The following is a 25,302-nucleotide window of genomic DNA, read 5'->3' on the forward strand; positions in this document are numbered from 1 at the left end:
GTTTCCAGTTAAAACATAATTCCACTTTGACATCATGGGGTATTGTTTGTAGGCCAATTACAAAATATCTATATTTAATCCATTTTAAATTCAGGCTGTAACGCAACAGTCTCCCTCAACAAATTATATTTAAAAACAAGTTTTATTAGATATAATTACTGGGAATAACTATAGTGACATAACACATTGTACACAGAGACGTCTAGAGCAGGGATCTTTAACCTTTTCATGCCCAGTGACCCCCCCCCCCCAACCCCATGTTAGCAACACATTTTGTCTTATCAGGTGAATGATAATGGCAAGGAGAAGTAATCAACATATTAAAATGAATGTATTTGGTAGACCTGCTCTTTCCATGACAGACTGATCAGGTGAAAGCTATGATCCCTTATTGACATCACTTTAAGGATGTTTAACCCTTGAGACAATTGAGACATGGATTGTGTATGTTTGCCATTCAGATGGTTAATGGGCAAGACAAAATATTTAAGTGCCTTTGAACGGGGTATGGTACTAGGTGCCAGGCGCACCGGTTTGAGTGTCAAGAACTGCAACGCTGCTGGGTTTTTCATGCTCAAGAGTTTCCTGTGTATCAAGAATGGTTCACCATCCAAAGGACATCCAGCCAACTTGACACAACTGTGGGAAGCATTGGAGTCAATATCCCTGTGGAACACTTGACACCTTGTCAAATCCATGACACTACAACTTGAGGCTGTTCTGAGGGCAAAGGGGGGTGAAACTCAATATTAGGAAGGCATTTCTAATGTTTTGTACGCTCAGTGTAAATGCCTCATGAGCTTAGTTCAACTGTCATACCCCATCAGAATCCAAAATACAAGCTTGTTTAACTTTGTAAACAAAGTATATAAACACCATATAGCCTCAAAACATGGTTAAAACTAGCATTTGTATATTTTGGAAGGTCACTCCTTGCAACCATAGCTCTATGAATTTCAGTGGTTACATTTCTCCAGCCCCAGTAGTCAGCTTTTTACCGAAACGGGGAGGACGATTTGTTATCGTTTCAACTGCCGATTGCCGCTTTAAAAAGGTCCCCAGCTGAGACAACCAACCCTCACATTAAGTAAATGTTCCTCAATAAAGCAGCCATCACTGAGCTGATCAAGTAAATGAAGTGGTAACCAAAGACTATAGTGGAAATTATATGAATCCCTACTGAACTAAGTATATGGCTCTACTCTGACTGCACAGATCTCAACTTTCACAAAGACCTTCTAGTACTTTATACTGCACATCTACGCATACCTTTTTTCACACTACTGAGCCAAACCCTAGGATTATTCTAGGCCAAGCCACGCTCTACTGTGCCAGCCTGGTTATGAATCCATTGTAGTTGCTAAAACTGTGCTGGAAAGCACCATGTGAAAGCCAGTGCCGTACGGTTGGGGTTAGCACAAGAGTGTGAAAGGGTATGAGTATGCTTAGTTCCTGGAAGTCAATATCAATACCATTTCCACTGACTTCAAATGTTACGGTCAATTATGAAGCACAGACATGTTTTGCAGGAAGTCTGCCAACGTTTGGCCTTTTATTGGACAATGTAACAAAGGTAGATCAGACAACACAAATCAACATTCAAAGTGACAAACACACCAAGAGGTTTTCATAAAGTGCTGACCAAGAAAACAGACAAAGTAACTTCGACATGAAGACCACATAGAAAAGTAAAAATATGATCAATGAAAAGACTCAGATGACATAACAAATTAAAATCTACCTCATGATAAATTCCCCCTCTGTAAAATGATAAATGGCTTTGCTTGTCCCTTAGTTGCCGTCGCCTCTACGTGTTCAAAGGATGTGTAACAGGCATATTATCAGTAGTAATTCGAGATTTGACCATAATAACAATTTTAAAAAAACTCAGTCCGAGCGCTTGTACTTTGTGCAATTCTCATTTGTAAAAAAGATTAAAACCCTAGTTTCTAGTACATTCTAACGCCACTTAGCAACAACAGTCATTTCTAAAGGCACACGAGAAACATTCCAACAGTGCTTAATTTGACCTCTAAAATGGAAAACACCCCATCATCCAGTCTGTGACAAAGAAAAACAAACGTCTATATTTAATCAAACCTCCATCAATGAAAAGCTTATCCACACCGAGGACAAACATTTAGTCCAGTTATATTTCCTGTCAAGCATTTGGTTACAGTAACCTGCTTTGTAATGAATAATTAACATTTTCAAAGTGTGCTGCCTTAGTTAGCCCCCTTTCACAGAAATGACCCTTTCTGAAAAGAAAATGCCAATGTTTAAAAAGTATAACTTATATGCAGAGCAAAATATGTATCAGATCAGATGGACAAAGATAGAGCCCTCACTAGGGAACCTCAAGACATACGAATAGATGATAGAAAGCTTTCAAAAACACTCAAAATGATGGAAAAAGGATAAGAAACAAAAGGCTGTTGATGGGAAGTTGGTTTACAACGCTTCCATTGAGTGTTTCTGTGTTAGGCTAAAGGCTGAATTGAGCTGACCTCAGATAAAATCAGTATCATTCACTTCTCAACCCATTCAAAGACAGTATAAAAACGTACTTATTGTCAAATGCTATTGAAGCATGAGCTTTTGACGACAGGACAATAAAATGAGACAAGGTAAGTAACATTAAAAAAAGCTGACCAACTGAGAAACAAATGTAAAAATGGTAACGGTGCAAATGGCGTTTTGAAAGTTACACACTAGCTTGTGTCTTGACAGTTGCTGCATCTATACCCTGTTGGATATACATTTGTGTGGACATTGGTGTTCTGCTGAATCCTGTTTGGGGACTTATTCAGACAAAAACTGTGATGGAAGCACTAATGTTCAGTATGACAGTACAGTCCTTCCCCGTCACGTTACTTCGTCCCCCAACTACGTCTCACGTCTTCTGATGCCTTCTACCGTTCATTTCAAAATAAGGGTCCTCGCTTTTGTTCTTGAGTTGGGTCTTTGTGAGAGCAGTGTTCTTTTGGGAAGGGAGGGCTTTGATGTTGGGGCTGGTATTTTGGGGGGCCGTTTTGGTGGGCTGCGGTTTGAGAGAGGGGGTGATGGCAGAGGGTGCTTGCCTCCGTACTGCCCTCTGGGTAGTTGGTACCGTTCTCTGGTTGGTCTTGCCAACAGCAGTAGAGCCACTAGGGGCCCCTGGTAACCGCCCAGGGGTGCCACCACGTAGAGGCACAACCACTTTGGGGATGGCCCTGGTTTGGGCCTGGCTTTTGGCTGTGGTGTCTTTGCTCTTGGGGAGCGAGACGGTGGATTTGGGCAGGGCTGTTGTGGCAGTCCTGGACGTAGGGGTCAGTGTCCTGGTGGGTTGGGCCGTTGCCGGCCTGGGTGTTGGCACAGTCACACGGGGGGTTGGACGGACCCGTCTGGCAGCATCCAGACGAAGGCGCGAGGCCGGGGAGGCAGGCCGCCTCTGAGACAGGCGGCGTTGAGTGGCGCCGGTTGGGGGTCGGCCCTCTTTCTGGAAGGGGACCCTCGATGGGGCTGTGGCGGGGCGAGGCACTGTAACGAAGGTGTGGGTGGATGGAGTGGAGGAGGAGGGTTTAGGACATTTACAGGAGGGCTCGGGGCACACAGGGCTACGAGGCTGGGAGAGGGCGCCGCGAGGGGACGGCCTGAGCTTCAGCTTGGGGCCAGAAGGAGCCACAGCTGGGGAAGAAGAGGAATGGAGCAGTGGTGCCATCTGCTGGGTCTTGCCACTGTGAATGGAAGGGCTTAGGCCCTGCTGCGAAGACAGGGTGGGCGACACAGCAGCCACCTTCTTGGGGATTGGCAAGGGCTTCTGGGTGGGCTTCTTGGGGGAGGGAAGAGGCATCTGCAGGATCTTTTTGGGTGCTGCGGCTGCTTTCCTGGGCAGAGTAGGGGTCGAGACGGGGGTGCAGGTGGCTTTGGAGGCCGAACCAGAGGAAGACGAGGAGGAAGACGAGGGGATGAGGTTGACTGCAGCGAGAGGGTCCATGTCAGGTGGAGGGGCTGATGCTGCAGAACCGTGGCCCGGTGGACCCTTCTGGTATGCCAGGATCTTCTGCTCCAGAGTGGTGAACTGGAGCACCCGGCCGGGGTCGTACTTGAGCAGGAAACCCCTTAGGGTGTCCCAGCCACCCCCCACACGCACCATCACATGCTTCCCATGCAGCATCTATCACAGTGAGAGACAGGGATACATGTGACACATTGCAGTTGGTCTCTTTAAAGGGTTAACATAGTTATTTATTTAACTTAATTATTCCTTGAGACCCGCATCTACACTGACTCCTACTACTTACCACTCACTCCTACTACCACCACAACTAACCGCCCACTACTCACTCCTACTACCACCACTCATATCACCACAACTAACCGCTCACTACTCACTCCTACTACCACCAACTAATATCTACAGTGCTGCCAACTACCATCTACAGCTACCATCTATTTTTCAGCTGCTGTTTGATGGAAGTGTTAACGCTGTACCTTGGCCAATAATGATGTAATCCCTCCTGTAGGTCCAGTACTAACGAGATCCACTCTGCTTCCCTAATGAGCTTAGGGAGTGATCTGCTGCTGTGTGGAACCATGAGCAACTGAGACAGACCTTTCCTCCTTCCTTTATCCTACACCGCTGCTTTTTACACTTGGCACGGTTTTTTACTTTCCAATTGTATCAGCATTTTATCACCCAACATCGGTACTAAGCTTACTTGACTTTTCCAAAATGTCTTTGTCTCAAGTCTACAGGACTATCTAGCAGGTTGGTCTCAAGTCTACAGGACTATCTAGCAGGTTGGTCTCAAGTCTACAGGACTATCTAGCAGGTTGGTCTCAAGTCTACAGGACTATCTAGCAGGTTGGTCTCAAGTCTACAGGACTATCTAGCAGGTTGGTCTCAAGTCTACAGGACTATCTAGCAGGTTGGTCTCAAGTCTACAGGACTATCTAGCAGGTTGGTCTCAAGTCTACAGGACTATCTAGCAGGTTGGTCTCAAGTCTACAGGACTATCTAGCAGGTTGGTCTCAAGTCTACAGGACTATCTAGCAGGTTGGTCTCAAGTCTACAGGACTATCCAGTCTATAGTATGTGAAGGTATAAAAAGGACCAGACAAGTACTGACCATATAATTACGTAATGTGTAGTAATTTAATCAAACGTGTGCCAGGCCCCGAGGCTGAACCTTTGGATTAGTGGCCAGGTAATGAATGAGGTTACGGTAGAGAGATGTTTCCTGGTCTCTTGGCAGAGGACAGAAAGGGTGCGTCACTAGCTACAGGTCTAATGCTCACGTAGCAGTGGATTTGACCCCAACACTGTTGTTCAACGCTTGGGAGTGTTCAGTGTGTCACTATACGGTGCGTGCTGCTCACCCGGATGAAGAGGGTCTTGTCTCCCAGTCTGTAACGGCCCTCTGACAGGTATTCAATAGATACTCTCTGGGAGCAGTTACACGGAGGCTCGTCCGTCAGATGTTGCTCCTGTAACACAGAGATGGAGAATTAACATGGGCCTATAGAGTCCTGGCTAAGGATGCAAGAACATGAGAAAGAAATTCTCTAAAACATTGAGAAACCCTGTTTCATTAACCCATCGCCTAAGGATAAAGCAGAGTTGCTAACAGGAAAACGCAATGAACCGATGAACTCAAATGAACCAATTTTAAGTTGCAAAGACTTGAAAGGCTATAGAACAGCATTCAGTAACAGCCTCTGAATACTGTTGTTGAAGAGGACCGCTTTGGCAAACACACTAATCAAAGGCTAAGAGTCATGCAGCTTAGGCTGTGGACACAGGAAGCGTTCTGATGTTCGTTGATGTTGTGACTGCGCTGGTGCCACAGGCTACAGAGTCACATGACCCCGGATGGCTGGAGCATCACAAGGACCATAATGACTCATACAGCCCTGAGCAGCGAGGCAACTAGAGCCACTGCTGCCGCCATTTTGGATCTGATGAACTGGGTCACCAACTAACTATTTTAATAGAACAACAAGAGATGAGACGAAAGTGGAGAGTCAAGTCCCTATTTAGTCAGTACAAATTTAACAATAGCAGTTTTAACTCCTGGAGTGACTTACCCCAGGCTGGTAGAGGCCCCCATGCTGGCAGCACACAGTGAAGGTTTTGACTGCAGGAGCAGGCTCTGTAGTCTTCAGCAGGGTCTCCTCCAGCTCAATCTCCTTCTCCAGTTTCACCAGCACCGGAGGCTCCACTCCATACCTACGGAGAAAAACAGATCAGTTCAGTGCTCTAAAGGGACTGTTAGGAATGGGAAAAAGATGCCACACATATTCATTTTTGCTGCCTTGTCCATCTTTCTACCCCAACAGAGCTACAACATACCACATTGCATAACTACAGGATCAGCGAAAGGTCAAAACAAAACGTGGTGGTCATGTTCTAGAATGATCTTATCTTACATTTGTCACAGTGCAACACCTACAGTACATACAGTGCCAGTCAAAAGTTTGGACACACCTACACATTCAAGGGTTTTTCTTTATTTTTTTACTATTTTCTACATTGTAGAATAATAGTGAAGACATCAAAACTATAAAATAACACATGGAATCACTGTGGGCGTGTCCAAACTTTTGACTGGTACATCATCTATCAACCAAAGGAAACTTACTTGGAGACGATGCGGCCGATCTCTAGCAGACACAGACACACCTGCCTGGGATCCTTGTGCAGAACTGCGAGACAGAGAAAATACATACTGTAGAGAGACGACATGCTTGTATAGTATAGCAGCAGTGTCACAAACCCATTACTTTTAATGAGGAGGTGTCCACATAAAGAACTTATGTTAATTGCTCTCTATGGTGGATCCTATTATGTCATTAAGGAGGATGGGCTTTAACAAAAGCCAGACAATGGCTGCAGTGGAGGCATCTGCTCCGTTCAGTCATTAAAGACTTACAACTCAGCCCATGTTCCTTTGAACCGATTACACTAAGAAGTCATTAATCAACTCCAAGGGTAATGTAGTAATGTATCAAACAACTCCAAGGGCAACGTAGTAATGTATTAATCAACTCCTAGGGTAATATAGTAACATATTCATTAACTCCAAGGATAATGTAGTAATGTTACAAGAGTGGTGGGAAGGAATGGAGTTGGACCCTACCTCAACTGTACAACCATGGTTCTGCTCCACTGATTACACAAGACTGGATGGGTTTTGGTTTGATTGACACCTGTGGACATTCGTGCTAGAATGCTAAGCTACCTAGAGGCTGCCGAGGAAGAATAACCCAAATATGCACCTCAAAACTGTCTGGAGCGATGGCCGTTTGTGATTAGCCCCTACTTGCTGTGCCTACTGGTCAGTACAGCCTCCCCACCAAACTAAAACACGTACCTAGGCCCTCCGATTCAAACAGGTACGTCTCCTCCACGCCTATGTGGCGACACCAGCCCAGGAAGTTGGCAGTGTTGTCGCGGGCGAAAAAGGACCCTGGAGAGGCATTGCACTTACATGCCACCTTCTTCATGGGAAACAACTGCAGGGAAAGGCATTCAAAAAGTAGAACAAATGAACCACACATGCATTACATCACAGTTGACATATGACCATTCTTGGTTAGGTGATATTTTCAAATGGACAGAAAAACAAATAATTTCAGAACCAAAACGCACCAAATCGTTTCAGATGGGAAACAGACCGCCAACTCAAACTACCCTATCCTTACCACTCTCCCCACTCCCCTACTTTCCCTTAATATCCTGTTCCACCTGCCATTCCGCCCCACAGTTTACCTTGCCCATATCCGAGGCCCCGCTCTGAGAGATCCTGCTCTGCAGAGCTCCAATTAGCCGACACAGCTTCACCCCGTTGTTCAGCTCCGCCATGAAGCTCTCCGCTCTCACCTCCTCTCCTGTGTATCAGAGACAGAGAGGAAAATATTAGCATGAGTGTGTATTGTTGGGAGTGAGGGGTGAGTGACAGGGCGAGACATTGAAGGCCAAATTATTAACAAAAAAAGGAAGAATTCTAGGCTGCACATCCAACAAACTTCCATTGCCAGGCTCAGAGTACAAATTATGCCACAGGAACAAGACAACGACACAGTTTTTGAATAATTTCCCCCCATGACCCTCCTGGTCTTACCCAGCATCCCGGTGAGCCAGATGGCCAGGTCCTCCTGCATGGGTACCAGCGTGGCTTCGTGGCGCACGGCCAGCCACTGGTCATACTGGAAGACATCGGCCAAGCCCGGCCCATGGCGCAGCGTCAAAGGGCTGCGTGGACTCTGCAGGGGCGTGTCAAACTTCTCCCCGAACCACATCTGCGGGTGGGGGTGGGGGGGGTGGGGGGGAAACACATTGAGTGACAAACTATCACCAGCTGGTGTCGTTACTATGGGAAGAGGGCAGAAAAAGGTTTTGGGGGCTGACAATTAAATCTTCCTAGCATATCGCTTACATTCATCCGTCATTCAACCCTTCCATTATATTACAAGTGGTGTCAGCCTGGCAAAGGAAAGGTGTCATATTTTCAGAATGGATTCCAGCACTGTAGTGATTGTATCCAAATGCTCGTAGACTAAAGGATCTGCACGGATCACTGGAAGTGGGTTTAGACACTGTTGGCAGTGGGATAGACCGGGGGGGAGAAATCCTTCACTCACACAGGCTACTAGAACTCAGCCTCTGGCACACAGACTGCTTTCGTCAGGGCAAGAATAACATGATTGAAGGATATCAATTTTCAAACATGTTGATACTCATCAGTATACAATTTCGACATTTGGCCCCCAAAAAAACTATACAGCTACACTAATAAGATTGAAGTGCAAATAGACGGAGGAAAGGTTGCCTTAGAGAATGAGCAGCGTTTTGTACGACTCTAAAATGGAAGAAGAATAGAAATAGGATGTTGTCGAGACAACCAAGTCCTCTGAGACGGCCTACTAGATGTCTGTGGTGATATTCCACTCGCAGTGAGGGAAAGGAAATCAGCTGAGGGGAGGAGAATGCCTGGAGGCTGGAACAAGCCTTGTATCCTACAGTCACATCAGATTAACCTCCAATCACACACACAGCTGACAGTAGATCCGCCGTCGCTGCCTCTCTCCCACACCCTCATTGGCATATCATGATTGAGACTTTCCCTGGGTTTAGTCTCACAGAAAGGTCTCGGTTGTTCTTTGGGAGTTTTTCCACAACCCCATTTGAGTGACTCCTAAACTTCAGTGGGGCAGTGGGGGTAGAGAACGGGGGTGAGTCAAGTTATCACTGTTGGAGATATCGGATGTCACAGAAAACATCCCAGACTGACAAGAGAGTATGAGAGAGAAAGAGGGTATGAGAGAGAAAGAGGGTATGAGAGAGAAAGAACGAGAGCAAGTAGGTGTGAGATAGAAAGAGAGTGAGCGTAAATGTCCCTGCTCAGTAGAAAGTATTTAAAATTCTGTCTGGTTCTCAAAAAGAGATGCATTTAATTAAAACACAGAAATTAGAAGAAATTCTCACAACTCCTCCTCCCCAACCCCCCCTCCCTTACATAACTGTGTTCGAAGGATAAGGTGCCTGGCTGGTGCTCTGGGCAAGGCAACCCCAGAACATATGTTGTTTTCCATCTTACTCGCACCAAATATAGCTAATTAGAGAAAAGGCAACGAGGAGAGGAGTGTTTGAGTTCCATAAACATGTGGAGATTACCACCATAGCATTGGGGATTACCCGTGGTGACCTCTCCAGCATCACCTGACTCGATGCAGGTTTCACAGAAATGAAAGCTTTAGTAGCCCTCACGTGGGCTTATTGCAGTTAGACATCAATTCAACTGATCCTTTACGGTAGTACTTGTGCAGTAGAACACCCACCACCTTTGTGTCCCAATCAAATTGCTAAATGGTTTTGGGTACTGTGAAAACTTTAGACTCCTCCCAAGTATAGGTTTAGTTTTCAGAATAAGGGTGTAGGGGTAGCCTGTGTACAGGCAAGTAGACTAATTGTGGAAACAAATACAGCCTAATCCTGGTAAATCTGGCACATAAGGGAGGGAGATTGTAAGAGTTTTAAACATTGAACTTTAAAGCTCCCTTTTAATGGAACATAGTTAGGAAAGGGATTTAAAAAACAGCAACTCTACATTCCTAACTCGTTCTTAATGAAGCCACCAAATAGCCATTTAGGATGTGGATCGCACAGATGTACACATACTAGGCCTCTTGATTGCATGTTGGTGTGATCACAAGACAGACACCAAGCCAATGAGTTTGAATACTTCTTAAATGCATCCTTTCACCCCTCCTTAACAGAATCACATGATTTGAGTGCAAAAAAACTAAGTTTCCACTATATTGCTTTCACTAATAATGTCACATCAGATTAGTGATGGGGGGGATAAAATAAATAAAAAAATTTAAGAGGTTTACAGTTACATATCGTGACAATATTTGTGCTGTACCTGCGCAAAAACGCACTTTTATTTCCCTGACCAATCAACACTCATTTTCTCATGGCTCTAATCCCTCTGCAGCAGACATAGGGTGAGCAATATGTTTGGAACATCAAAGCATAATAAAATCAAAGTATCGAATCGTAATACATATTGTATCGGCACCGACGTATCAAGATAATATTGTATCGTGAGGTCCCTGGCAATTCCCAGCCCTACATCAGATCAGTGATAACGTCAAGGACGAGAGGAAGGAAGGATTCAAACAGGGCCAGAGTTACACCTGCTAGTCCTTTATGCTCCTCCTAGTTGTGAAATCTTCCCATGGTTCTCGTTGACCTAGAGTAGAAACCCCACAGGCAGGGCCGTAACCAAGGTCTGAGTTTTAGTGAGGTCTGGACGGGGGAAAGATGAAGCTCATTTACTGCATTTCTATACCATTTAAAAACTCCAAAATGCTATATGAAAAACAGCAAAAATAACCCTAGCCATAATCACATTCCAATCAGTCCATCTACAAATACAGCCTATTAGCTATACAATTAGCTGCTAAACATTAACCCAGCGCCATGATTAAAAACTATAATTTAATACAGAGGGATCTGTTTGCAGCAAAAGTAATTTATTAACAAAAAGTAAACAAATGAGTTTGCTTTACAGAACTCTTATTTTACTTTTACAGACCATTTTCTGCAATTGTACACATTTTGCCACAGGGTGGGGATTTTTTAAATCAGATTTAAAGCACATTCTCTACAATTCTACACATTCTGCCATAACTTATGCCATGTTAATATAATATCTGAGTGAGAGTGACAAACAAAATACATGGGGGCACCCTGGAGGTCAGGGCCCCTGGGCACATGCCCCATCAGTAATTCAGCCATGATTACTACAAATTTAGATAGCTGGCTAAATTAACTGATTTACCAATCAAAACACTTTTTACTGACTATCAGTGAGTAACATAACTGGAAAACTGAAAATTGCACTTAGTGTATTCCACTATCCTAACTCAACAGTAAGTTGAGACCCTTGACTGTGTGCCCCCCCAAAAATAAACCAAATACTTTATTTTATTTGTTTTATTCAACAACAAAAAATTTACGAGATCCAGACCTCTGTGTCCTCATATGAATTTACGGCCCTGCCCACAGGGTCTTATTGGCCTCCTCAGATATCAGATGGCCTTGAGAGCAAACAGATTATGTTGCTGGAGATAATAGACCAGTAAAAACAGTAAAGCGATTGGATTGGTGTCAATAGGGGCCACGGTATGAGAAGAGGTCTTTGAGGGAAAAGGAGTTACCCCTTCTGAACAAAAAACAAACATTCCAAAAATCCTTGTATGTTCATGATAAGTCATTTTCTTACCTGTATGCCAGCCTGCACTGCCATCGCTGCAATCAGAGGAGATTCACCTTTTCATCCTGAAACAGACATGAGGCTATTAAGTATAAAATATCTAGAAAACAGCATTGGAACATGGGCCACAGCACTGAGGGTATCAAAATCACCAATCTTATAGGAAATAGAGTTGAGAGTTTGCTTTGTGATTATATACCAATTATGGCAACACATTCAGGCATTCACATTCCATACATGTGGCTCACGCATCATCATGTCCTATCCACCACATGCTAACAAAAACACTACCAGAACATCTGAAACATCTGCAGCTGACTCACACATGGTGAGGATGATACAGTCCACAGAGCTGAGAAACATCTGGCAGTAGCAACCATCTCTGTATATTCTGTCATTGTAACTTTGATCACTTAAGAGTAGAGCTTCTCTCTCATCTAGGTAAGGACACTTTTCAAACACATTCGGCTAAAGGGCTGTTTAGCATGTAGTCTGGAAAGTTCCAGAATGGGATGGGACAATATTGATTCAACATCAGTCCATGTTATCCATTACACCTTCCAGCCTTAACAGCTTCTACCCCCAAGCCATAAAACTGCTGAACAATTAATCTAATGGCCACAGTACTATTTACATTAACCCCCCCTCAATTTGATTTGTACACTGCTGCTCCTCGCTGTTTATTATCTATGCATAGTCACTTCACCCCCGCATACATGTACAAATTACCTCAACTAACCTGTACCCCCGCACACTGACTTAGTACCGGTACCCCCTATATATAGCCTCGATATTGTGTTACTTTTTACTTTAGTTTATTTGGTAAATATTTTCTTAACTCTTTTTGAACTGCACTGTTGGTTAAGGGCTTGTAAGTAAGCATTTCACAGTAAGGTCTACACTTGTCTTCGGCGCATGTGACAAATAAAGTTTGATTTGATTGAAAAGGACATGAGTCCAAGTAAATGACATGATATAGGTTAGTGACAAACAAATGAAACTATCTAGATTAGCTGTAAAGCACTGTGCTTTACCTTAAGAGATTATGACTCAAAGATTTACACGTTTTTTATGACTAAGCACACACACACACACACACACACACACACACACACACACACACACACACACACACACATACCAACGTATTGGAGGGCCATCACAAAGCCCTGACCTCAATCCTATAGACAATTTCTGGGCAAAACTGAAAAAGTGTGAGAGAGAAAGGGAGAGGGAGGGAGAGGGAGAGCGAGAGACAATAATGAGCTATACTAGCCTCTGACAGTTTAATCAACAAGAAAACACACCCCAAAATTGCTCCCTTTCTCCCTCAGCAATCCACCCAAATCCCCTTCCCAGTCTGTTCTATAGGATAGAGACTGAGAATTTAAACTTCTCTACTGGGCTAAGCTCCAGTACTCAAAACACAAATGTCACCATAGACCCAAGGGGCAGGCAGCACAAACTAAGACCCTAGCACTATAACCACATTTCAATGTCATAGATAGGGTTGCAAAATTCCGGGAACTTTCAATAAATTCCCTGGTTTTCCCGAAATCCCAGATGGAGGATTCACCGAGTCAGGAGGGAAGAAGCAGAAAATCCAGAATCCTCCACCAGGATATCTGGAAAACCAGGGAATTTATTGAAAGTTCCCAGAATTTTGCAACCCTGATCATAGATCCACATTTCAGCTACTTAATACGCTGTTGTCATTTCATACAGCTCTTTACGTGCACAAAAAAAAAGTGCGTTCAGTTACTCTGACACAGCGTGAAAGAAATCAATCCATGTCTCATCTGTGATGCGTTGCTCTCGGCAGAGGACAAGATGACAGCAGCGCAGACAAGCAGAATTACCTTAGGACAAGAGGAAGACAGTAGTCATGTACGAAAAGAGCTGCGTAGAACCCCCAGAAAGTCGGAAAAACCCGTCTCCACCCTGCTTCTGACCGAAAAGCAGAAAGCGCAGCATAAACCACGCAGGCTCCTACTGGCTGGTTCCAGACTTCAGAGTGTGTAATGTCGACACCGAGCGAGAGAATGACAGAGGGAGGAGAGAATGGAGGAGGGAGAGCCTTGACTAATGAAGTGGCGCGGCTCAGCGCTGCAGAGGCCCCCCACTCCTGCCACAGCCAGTCCTCCTCTCACAAAGCACCCATTGTTACACACACCCCCCCCCCCCCCCCTTCCAGCCACCCCACACGTCCATCATCCCAACTCTGCAGCCTGCCCTGGGCACTCCCTGAGAGGAGCTAGTGGAAATGGAGGGCTAGGGGGCCGGAGAACCAGCCACTTCCTCATCTCATCCTCCTTCCCCAACCCCCACCCCAAAAAACATGAGAGCAAGGGGAAAGTTTGGTGTGGGGAAGAGAGAAGAGAAAAGGGCCAGGGTTCAAATTACACATTGTGACTGTCCCAAAGTTAGCATTTTCTAATGCTTATGCGGGTGCCCAGGCCAGTGCACAAGTCCCGATTTGCTAAAAGGTGACAAGCACTGCCATAGTTAGAACCCTGGCAAGACTTGTTCCTGGAGGAGATCAGTAGGCCTAAACTAGTGGACAGTAGACAAACAAAGAGGGGGAGAAAGAGAGAACGGGGTGACTTTCAATTTGAGTAGGGAGGCGTATGGGGCTGACAGCAGAGGACAAAGGGAGCACTCGTCTCTAGAATGTGCTGCATCTGGGGCCCCAATGCGCGAGCTGAGAGAATGCCTCCCTGTGGGGACCAAAAGGGCAGCATGTGCGTCCACACCACCAAAAGTCAATGCGACGGGGGGAGAAATGAAAAGAGAGGCGTTCAAAAACAGAATGTGTTTTATGCTGCTGGGTTGGCTGAAGTGAATGTGCGAGTGTCTGAGGAAAGGGCAAGGCTTGACACTTGACAAGGGTCGCTGCCTCGCACATTCTCCAGTGGTTGCTGAAACACTTGAACAATGCCTGTTCGCTCTTGGCAGCCTTGTTCAATCAAAACTGGTCTTCCAACAATGACCTTCGGGTCCAGCAAAAATGCATGTTTGAATGAATATTCATTTGAGCTAGTTTTTGCTTCACAATGTAAACCTTGTTTGGCACATTGTTGGGTAAATTCGATTTCTTTATCTTCTTTGCTACACATTGTTGGAAAAGGACCAGTAAGTAAGCATTTCACTGTTAGTCGACTACATGTGAAATAACATTTTATTTGATGTTGATTCATGTGTTTTGCTTCTGATAGAACCGGGATGTAAAATTAGAAAATAAAAGCTGTCTTGGTAGGAATCAGGTTCTTTAAATGAATTGAAATGGTGGGTCTCCCTTTGTGAGGGAGTAAATGGGAAGGTTTAATGAAGTAGAGGGACATTAGCCAAGCCTCTCTGTAGTCCTGAAGATAAACATACACAGATGGATGAGGGAGCAGGGGTAGACTGGCCACATGTTCCCCACGCAGGTCATCATCTTGCCTCAGTAATCATTTAAGAGGATCAGGGGCTATTCCAGACATGGACGATCCACCCTCACCGATCACAATACTACAGACAGCACGTGGCACATGGATGGAGCTGCAGTCGGTGTACATCATGTGTTTGATGTGCATTCACAGTGGATTGTAAAGTGTGTGCGAATTAGTGAGTTGGGGGGGGGGGGATTCGCGTATTTACCAATAGCATGGAGCAGCTGTACGAGTCTAACGTAAGCGTGTAAAGGGGCTGTAAGCCAGCACATGGGGCCATAGGCTTTTTATTTTTACCCTGCTCTGCTGCCAAACGGGGTCTGCTCCACTCTCCCCAGAGACTACCAACTTCTCATTCATTTAACTTCTCCCGCTGAGCCCTTTGTGTCTCAACTTAATTGGCCTGTCAGTTGAAGGTTTCATTCGGTGCCTCTCCATCGGAAATGGCCCTTGTATTCATTATGGGAGTAGGTGCATTCAGGCAGGATTAGGCCTAAGTGTAGCATACAGAATTTCAAACCCATGTCCTTTAAGAAGAGTTGTCCTGAAGATGACGGGTCGCCAGGAAAGCCCCTCATCGGCTTTTAGGTGTGAACTGAGGAGACACCTGCCAATCCCACTTTATCCTGGTTTGATTAGTCTATTACCACAGCATGCACTTTGAGGCTGCTGGGAAGTTTGTCTTGTCAACAAACCAAAAAATATGAGACAGTCGACACTTCTGGTAGGGAGTAAAAATGAGTGGATTTATTGAAGTCTGAAATTGAGGCAACCAAATGAAAGTTGTCAAAGGGAGCAGGCATTGAGTTAGGTCTCCTATAGGGAGATTGTGCCCGTTAAGCTGCGGCAGGCAGGACTGGCAGCTTGCCCATTCATCGGGGGAGTTCGCTCGCTGATTAACATAGGCTAGCTAGGCCACTGAATTGCAAGTCACCGCAGATAACATCATCCCTTCAGAAAACAATATCCCAACTGAAGTAGCTAAGAATATCCCGAAGACCACCAAGAGCACTGATCTAACCTGACAGTTTCATAAATGTTGACATTTGCTTTAAATACATTTTCCAGAACGACTAGGGCTCCATGGCCATACTGACAAAGTCCCCATCAGGAAGAGCTTTTTTGATTATCGAGGAGAGGGTTGTGATCTGATCATTGCAGTGATGGCAACAACTGCAGAAGCTGCTGTATTCAAAAATGGGTCAGTTGTAAGGACAACGCCGTTAATGACCTCATCTGAAACTGTGACTGGATGATGTCAACAGAATAAAAAAAGGGCTTTGACTTAAAGAGGGTGTTGAGGAAATGCTCTGTGTGAAATTAGGGTATGCTGAAATGCTCTGTGTGAAATTAGGGTATGCTGAAGTGCTCTGTGTGAAATTAGGGTATGCTGAAATGCTCTGTGTGAAATTAGGGTATGCTGAAGTGCTCTGTGTGTAATTAGGGTATGCTGAAATGCTCTGTGTGAAATTAGGGTATGCTAAAGTGCTCTGTGTGAAATTAGGGTATGCTAAAGTGCTCTGTGTGAAATTAGGGTATGCTGAAGTGCTCTGTGTGTATTAGGGTATGCTGAAATGTTCTGTGTGTATTAGGGTATGCTGAAATGTTCTGTGTGTATTAGGGTATGCTGAAATGTTCTGTGTGTATTAGGGTATGCTGAAATGCTCTTATGACAGGAACAGACATATTTTTTTTATTATCTTATGGTATACAAGACTAGTTGTACCTTTCAAATTGTGCGACTTGTGTTCTCCATTGTGCTAAAATTCAAAGAAGAAAAATCCTAAAAAGGAAATTGGAACACAATGCAAGACCAAATATGGGCCTAAGATGTGTAGGCTAATTTGTAACCGGCTTTATCAAAGTGGTCAGATAAGCTGCTAGACGTCCGAGCCCCTGAAGAAGACCCTCACAGATGGTCAGGTAAGGAGGGTTACTTGCCTGTATGATAATCCCAGGGATAGAGGGGAGTGGGACTGGGTAAACCTTTCACCTTAACATGAAAAAAAGCTCAGCCCTCAGTAAAAACAAAAGCTACCATAGACCCTGTCGTCATTAACTAATGACCTGCTGTCATTAACAAAGACCTCCAAACACCCTTTCAGCATCCTCCTCTCATCCTGTTCATTGTTTTGAAACTGGAATCATCATCAATTGTTGTAGAGGAGTCCAAAGACCTCTAGAATTAAACTGGATATATTTCACAGGACGCCTAAAAGAAAAACTCCTCTCACTCTGTCAATGAATCGATGTTCATTGATTCAGGTCAGAGAGGTAATTTCAGTAAGGCCCTACCTATAGAAGTCAGTCAACCCTAGTAATAGAAGACTCCAGGAAAAGACGACACTCAAATCATGTCTGTTTTTATATCAGAGAAACTGAGAAATGTGATATTGAATGAAGTCATTAGCCATGTGGGTTCGGCAGGTAGAGAGTGAGACAATGGAGACGTTCGCTGTTAGCCAGACAGGCTACAGCCCAGCTGAAACCTGGCCAAAGGAGAAGACATTTAAGCCAACAGAGAAACATTTGTGCTGGGTAGTCTATGAAATATTCAAACCCTTGGTGAATGCATCCTTTGAATGTGTACTTTGAGAACCAGTAGCCTAGCATGCCATATGTTTGGCAGAAAGAGAAGAACTGCTGCTGAACAAAATGACTGCCCTAGGGCAACACACCAGAGTTACTACACCAACCAACCTATCCTGGTAATGAAAAAAATGTTTTATCATGAATGTATGCATCACTGGGGGCACACTGCCTGCCCTCCAGGACATCTACAGCACCCGGTGTCACATGAAGGACCTCAGCCACCAGAATCACGGCCTGTTCAACACGCTACCATCTACAAGACGGAAACAGTACTGGTACATCAATGCTGGGACCGAGAGAATTAAAAAAAAGCTTCTAACTCCAGGGCATCAGACTTTTAAATAGCCATCACTAGCTGGCCTCCGCCCAGTACCCTGCCTTGAACCTTAGTCACTTACTAGCCGGGTGCCCCATGTACATAGTTATTGAACACTGGTCACTTTAATAATGTTTACATACCATTTTACCCACTTCATACAGTTAAAGTAGGAAGTTTCCGTACACTTAGCTTGGAGTCATTAAAACTTGTTTTTCAACCACGCCACAAATTTCTTGTTAACAAACTATAGTTGAGACAAGTCGGTTAGGACATCTACTTTGTGCATGACACAAGTAATTTTCCCAACAATTGTTTACAGACAGATTATTTCATTACTGTATCACAATTCCAGTGGGTCAGAAGTTTACATACAAAGTTGACCAGAAAATGTCATCATGGCTTTAGAAGCTTCTGACAGGCAAATTGACATAATTTGAGTCAATTGGAGGTGTACCTGTGGATGTATTTCAAGGCCTACCTTCAAACTCAGTGCCTCTTTGCTTGACATCATGGGAAAATCTAAAGAAATCAGCCAAGACATCAATAATTGTAAACCTCCACAAGTCTGGTTCATCCTTGGGAGCAATTGCCAAACGCCTCAAGGTACCACATTCATCTGTACAAACAATAGTACGCAAGTATAAACACCATGGGACCATGCAGCCGTCATACTGCTCAGGAAGGAAACACGTACTTTGGTGTGAAAAGTGCAAATCAATCCCAGAACAACAGCAAAGGACCTTGTGAAGATGCTGGAGGAAACAGGTACAAAAGTATCTATATCCACAGTAAAACGAGTCCTATATCAACATAACCTGAAAGGCCACTCAGCAAGGAAGAAGCCATTGCTCCAAAACCGCCATAAAAAAGCCAGACTACGGTTTGCAACTGCACATGGGGACAAAGATCATACTTTTTGGAGAAATGTCCTCTGGTCTGATGAAACAAAAATAGAACTGTTTGGCCATAATGACCATCGTTATGTTTGGAGGAAGAAAGGGGGAAGCTTGCAAGCCGAAGAACACCATCCCAACCGTGAAGCACAGGGGGTGGCAGCATCATGTTGTGGGGGTGCTTTGCTGCAGGAGGAACTGGTGCACTTCACAAAATAGATGGCATCGTGAGGAAGGAAAATTATGGGAAGTTAAAGCTTGGCCGCAAATGGGTCTTCCAAATAGACAATGACCCCAAGCATATTTCCAAAGTTGTGGCAAAATGGCTTCAGGACAACAAAGTCAAGGTTTTGGAGTGGCCATCACAAAGCCCTGACCTCAATCTTACAGAAAATGTGTGGGCAGAACTGAAAAAACGTGTGAGAGCAAGGAGGCCTACAAACCTGACTCTGTTACACCAGCTCGGTCAGGAGGAATGGGCCAAAATTCACCCAACTTATTGTGGGAAGCTTGTGGAAGGCTACCCGAAACGTTTAACCCAAGTTGAACAATTTAAAGGCAATGCTACCAAATACTAATTGAGTGCATGTAAACTTCTGATCCACTGGAAATGTGATGAAAGAAATTAAAGCTGCAATAAATAATTTTCTACTATTATTCTGACATTTCACATTCTTAAAATAAAGTGGTGATCCTAACTGACCTAAGACAGGGAATGTTTACTAGGATTAAATGTCAGGAATTGTAAAAAACTGAGTTGAAATTGGCTAAGGTGTATGTAAACTTCTGACTCTTAACTGTATGTATATACTCTATTCTAGTCAAGGCTCATCCTACATGTAGCTACTGCTGTACACACCTTTTCTATTCATATACTGTCCAGAGTATTCCAAACATTAGTAACACCTTCCTAATATTGAGTTGCGCACCCCCCCCCCCCCCTTCAGAACAGCCTCAATTTGTCGGGGCATGAGCTCGACAAGGTGTCGAAAGCATCCCGTGGGGATGCTGGCACTTGTTGACTCCAATGCACAGTTCTGTGAAGGGCAAGACAAAAAATGTAAGTGTCTTTGAACCGGGTATAGTAGTAGGTGCCAGGCACACCAGTTTGTGTCAACAATGTTCCACCACCCAAAAGACATCCAGCCAACTTCCCACAACTGTGGCAAGTATTGGAGTCAACATCGGCCAGCATCCCCGTGGAACGCTTTCGACACCTTGTAGAGTCCAAGCCCAGACAAATTGAGGCTGTTCTGAGGGCAAAAGGGGTGGTGCAACTCAATATTAATGTTTGGTATACTCAGTGCATATATTCCAGACTGAAATTGCACGTGCTGATATTTCTTAATTGACGTGTGTATTATTAGGTATTATTGCACCGTTGGAGCTAGAAATATCAGCATTTTGCTGCACCTGCAATAGCATCTGCAAAATGTGTATGTGACCAATAAAATGTGATTTTATTTCTCTGTCACTTCTCCCTCTCATGTAACCATTCCTCTGCCCCTCTCCCACTGGTCCCAGTCTGGCCATTAGTCAGCAGTACCCTAAATAAATGAGGGGAAAACCAAGAGGTCTTCATGATCTCCATTGCGTCCAGGTGAGATAGCAGCACATATGGGCTCACGTGGGGGTTTGACCCATTAAGCTGTTCATATCTTATCTGTGGCACAGGGCTTTTTGGTTTGGCCTCCTTCTGGAGACTCCACTTCCCCAAAATGTGAGGCATAATGCCAGAGATCAACCAGATGGTGATTCGGGGGTAGAATCGGGGCTGTTTTGGGGGCGCACTCCTCACGCATGCATGCATCTGGATCCAGTCCAGATCTCAAGTATGACCCTATGCCTAATTTTTATTATTTCTGTACAAAAGCTACCACAAGATGGTAAATAGTTGTCTGACAAAAGCAGCACAAAGGGAAAAAAATAACAATCTTTGTGTGGTAGGCCTACATATTATGAGAAATACCTATGAAAAAGATTTGTTTTCACATTACAGCTCAATTCATATACAGAAATGGGTACGTTAAAGAAACAATAAGCAGGTCTACTTGAGTTTCTAAAACGGGTATAGTATTTTGGATCCCTTTGCTGCTGGTGAAATGGTCTTCCTCTGGGGTAGCAGCACACACTTAAGCAAAGGGAAGCACCTGCACAACCTTGCGATTACGGTATTCCTCTAGCAGGAAACCAGGAACAGGAGATTTAGATGGACATAAAATCAGTCTGTAGTCAAACATGTTCTATCCATCTCAAGTTGTAACGGTAGGCTACATAGCCAGAAACATGTATTTTCTGGTATAGCCTAACATTATGTAGGCTAAAAGTAAGCCATAAAATCAAGGGCATCTCCTTTCCAGAGAAAGGTTGGATGGTTGCCAGAAGATATCGATCCAGGGCTCGAAGCCTTGGGTCTGGACACCACCCTCTGCAACTGGATCCTGGACTTCCTACCGGGTAGACCACAGGCTGTGAGGATTGGCAACAACACCCCCACCCTGACTCTTAACACAGACGCCCCCCCAGGGGTGTGTCCTCAGTCCTCTGCTGTACTCCCTCTTCACCCACAACTGCATGGTTGCACAACACCAACACCATGAAGTTTGCTGACGACACCACGGTTATAGGCTTGATAACCAACAACGAGTCAGCCAATAGGGAGGAGGTAAGTGAACTGGCATTGTGGCATCATGATAACAACAACTCCCTCAATGTCAGCAAAACAAAGGAGTTGATTGTGGACTTCAGGACACAAAGGGGGGGAACATGACCCGATCCACATCAACAGGACTGCAGTAGAGAGAGTCACGAGTTAAGTTCCTTGGATTGCACATCACAGAGGACTTGTCATGGACCAACAACACCGCCACCACCCATCTCAAGAGGGCGCAACAGCATCTCTACTTCCTAAAGGCGTCCACATGCTTCCCAGCCGAAACAGTTCAGTAGAGTTTGTGCATATATTATGACATTTTGTGGCATTTTTTCCCTCTTTTGGACTTTGGTGAGTGTTTTTTCAGCAGTTCGGGCACAATTGTTTTCTGGAGGCAAGCCAAAGTTCTGAGCCGAAGTCTACGTCCCTTCATCAGTGATTTGTTAACAGTAGGGACTCTTCAATTAAGTATTATTTTGTCATTCAACGAGAGACGACTCGTTTTCATGAAAGAAAATTCAGTTGAAAAATACTGACGAACACAATGACGAACACATGCTGACGAACACAATGATACATTGAGCAGATAGAAATACAGCTGAAAACTGCCCTTTCCATCCTCATGCTAGCTACCAGCAGTCACAGCAGCCATTTTTAAAAAGTCAGTGTCAGCCAATCAGATCCGTTGTTGTTCAACATCATGTGCCATTCCATAATGGCTGCAGTGGCTACTGGTAGCTAGCATGAGCACGAAATGGGAAGTCTTCTGGGAACACAAGTAGTATTTTAATCTTATCGATGGAGCAGTGTGGATAAAAGTCAAATTTGGAGTACAGTGGCATTGAGGTACGTTTTCCAACCCATATTTCACTCCAGCTCAACTGTGTCAATGGAGCCAGGACATAAAAATGTATAAAAGAGAGTCACACACACTATATACAAGCTCCCAGTAATATATTGGGTAAACCACCAATGTTTCGGCATCACTGTGCCTTCTTCAGGGTCATGAATGTAGCCAGGACAAACATATTTTCATGATTTCACTAATATCATCAAAATCAATAAATCATAGCATGGTTTTGGGCTTATTCAGTAGTTTTTACCTGATAATTCAACTTTATGTCAAAAGTACCATTTATATTCATAAAAACAGTGGTCACAAACTAGTCGATTGTGATCTTTAAGGCATTCCTAGTCGATCACCAAACATTTCTGTAGAAAAGCTAACGTTAAAGGCATAATGGCTTGCGATGCTTTTTTCTTCTTCTCCGTGTTACACTGTTGGCGGTAGGTGCACAGGGTCGGTGTTTCTATTTTGAACAATTTCATTTGTCTGAAAAGACTAACTCTGCCTACCCGGCGGACCAGGAGATCTGTGACTACATCGAGTGCGCATAATGTGCTGACCAATCCGATAGATCAATTCACTGTGCCTACCTACAGCTTCCATGACACCGGGCACAAAAAAAACTTTGATACTAGCCTACGTGAGACTTCATAACTTTTAAACCCATGACCAGAGAGAGAGAGTGTCAAAGAATACAGCAAATACCTGCTGTTTATATGAGTTTTATTCAACACCATTACAAAACGCACTCTACTTCCACTCGCACTGCAGCTGCAATGAATGAGTAGCCAAGTGTATCGATAGCCCTGCATTTTTATTATTATTTGCAGCTCGTTGTGTCTATCTGAATATTGAGTATTTAACTCTCTCTGGTCATAGGAACAATTTGTGCCTGAGGCAGATGCGGTGGGACTCAAGTTGCCATCAGGTGGAAGCCTGTCCCCTCTCTCTGATCAGTCTCAATGGAGGAAGGAGAGAGCAGGGACTGTGAGAAGAGGACCCCTCTGCTGTTCTCTCCCTACCTCCGCTGACACTAATGCCGTCTTTGAAACAACTGGGAACCCGGAAAACTCACTTTCGAGCGTTCAAGACAACTGGGAATTCTTTTAAAAAAACGAGATCCCACTGGAGAAAATCATTTTAGAACGGTCATCCAACTCAGAAACTCGGGCATCTTTATAGAGCTCCGACTTTCCGACCTGAAGTTCACTGACTTCATGATTTGACCTTTGAGGCCAGAGACTTATGGGAGGAGCGCACAATTTATTTTCTAGCCACCATAGCCTGAAAATGACAGTTGCGTTCTAAGTCCTACTACGGACTGGCGCTTATGACAAACACCGGTACTAAACCAAAGATAATGATCTGTTTTAAGGAATAGATTTTGTGACTTCTTGATTTATTTAATTTAACTAGGCAAGTCAGTTAAGAACAAATTCTTATTTACAATGACGGCCTACCCCGGTCAAACCCTAACCCGGTCGACACTGTGCCAATTGTGCACCGCCCTAAGGGACTCCCAATCACAGCCAGTTGTAATACAGCCTGGAATCGAACCAGGGTCTGTTGTGACACCTCTAGCACTGATGCAGTGCCTTAGATCGCCGCAGCACTCTGGAGCCCTATAAACTGCGTGCGCAGTTATAGTCATGATAAACGGATTACTATAAACTTTAATACTAACATCACCAATCTGAGGTAAAAAGGATGGGTATTTCCTGTAATTCGTGTGGTGAAAAAAAATGTGTCTTATGTTGTAACACATTATGTCCACCATGGGTAAATTTGAGTCATAAAACATAATTCAATGTCAAAGTAATTCAACACTAATATATGATCATACTACCTTAACCATGGAGAGTTAAAAAATGCCCGTAAACGCAATTTAACCTGGCACTCAAGACTAGAGCGTCCATAGGGTCTGTGCAGCAGGATGAATGTTTGACCACCATACTTAATGTAAGCATGATTGTGTTCCGACCGCAGTGCAGCTCAGTGTAAACAAGGGTAAAAGGTAGTGTCGGTATCTTCTGGCAAGGTGGATGGTTTTCCAAGGCCAAGCATTTCTGTTCCTTGCGGTTTGTATCCATGGTAACATTTTCAAACACGCAATCATTAGTAGGGCGTCTATAACCTGTGTGACATGATGATGCTCATTATGCAGGTTCAAGCATTGACACGTCGACAAATTTGGAGTTTGAGACTTCTTAGCCCATTTCGACATTTGTGTTTTAAAACCCTTTACCACGGTTTTTCAGAGGTGTACGCCTAACTGTACATTAAATGTAAAACAAGTTCAGTCATCTAAGCAGGCTACCAAATTACACGCCTTTCATTAAAACCATGAGACAAAATCTAGTATATTGTGTAGACTATAATACGGTTTACGAACTTAGAAACTACATGAAATAGTCTTCCACCCGAGAGAGTGATCAGCCACGGGGCACTTGTTGCTTCCTCGTGGGCTGAGAGAGACAAGGACAGATTCGTTCACGCTACGGAATCAATTCTGTAGTGTTAACCCCCCCCCCCGCATATACATTACCTGTTCCGTCTCTCGTATAGTTTTCTTTGAAAGTTTCCAAAAGGTTGAATTCTCTGTTATTAGTTGTCAGTTGACCCTCTCTCCAACCGTGCATGCACTGTTCGAAACAGCCAACCAGAGCACAGCCGAGGCTCTTCAAGGAAAAGGGGCGTGGTGAAGCTGCTGCTGGAAGAGCAGGTATACTTAGGAAAACTCAATCAATATTGCAATACTCAATCAATATTGATATAGACAAATAAATTGTGGTTCTTGAATAT

The 25,302-nt window shown here is 44.2% G+C and overlaps 1 protein-coding gene across 2 annotated transcripts; it reads right to left on the minus strand.

Moving 5' to 3' along the window:
• Window positions 1–1,521: 1,521 nt before the first annotated feature.
• LOC106609514 (GAS2-like protein 3) lies at window positions 1,522–25,191 on the minus strand. 2 transcript variants are annotated; one of them, XM_014208421.2, is made up of 9 exons: window positions 25,046–25,191; window positions 11,775–11,830; window positions 8,106–8,283; window positions 7,754–7,872; window positions 7,356–7,497; window positions 6,624–6,687; window positions 6,070–6,211; window positions 5,362–5,469; window positions 1,522–4,156 (listed from the first exon to the last, which is right to left on the minus strand). In XM_014208421.2, exons 2-9 carry the CDS (start codon window positions 11,796–11,798, stop codon window positions 2,894–2,896), a joined length of 2,040 nt encoding a protein of 679 aa, XP_014063896.2. In that variant the 5' UTR covers window positions 11,799–11,830; window positions 25,046–25,191; the 3' UTR covers window positions 1,522–2,893. The 2 variants fall into 2 exon arrangements, with proteins under 2 accessions (XP_014063896.2, XP_014063895.2); XM_014208420.2 differs by lacking the exon at window positions 25,046–25,191 and adding an exon at window positions 13,625–13,906.
• Window positions 25,192–25,302: the final 111 nt, after the last annotated feature.

This window comes from Salmo salar, chromosome ssa07 (genome assembly GCF_905237065.1).
Source record: "Salmo salar chromosome ssa07, Ssal_v3.1, whole genome shotgun sequence".
NCBI classification, from domain to species: Eukaryota; Metazoa; Chordata; class Actinopteri; order Salmoniformes; family Salmonidae; genus Salmo; species Salmo salar.

Coding starts and splice junctions, on each gene's coding strand:
- LOC106609514 (XM_014208421.2), bottom strand. CDS start 11,798: ATGGCAGTGCAGGCTGGCATACAG. Junction 8,284..11,774: donor CAGTGCAGGCTGGCATACAG/GTAAGAAAATGA, acceptor CCCCACCCGCAG/ATGTGGTTCGGGGAGAAGTT. Junction 6,688..7,355: donor GTTTGAATCGGAGGGCCTAG/GTACGTGTTTTA, acceptor TCTGTCTCGCAG/TTCTGCACAAGGATCCCAGG.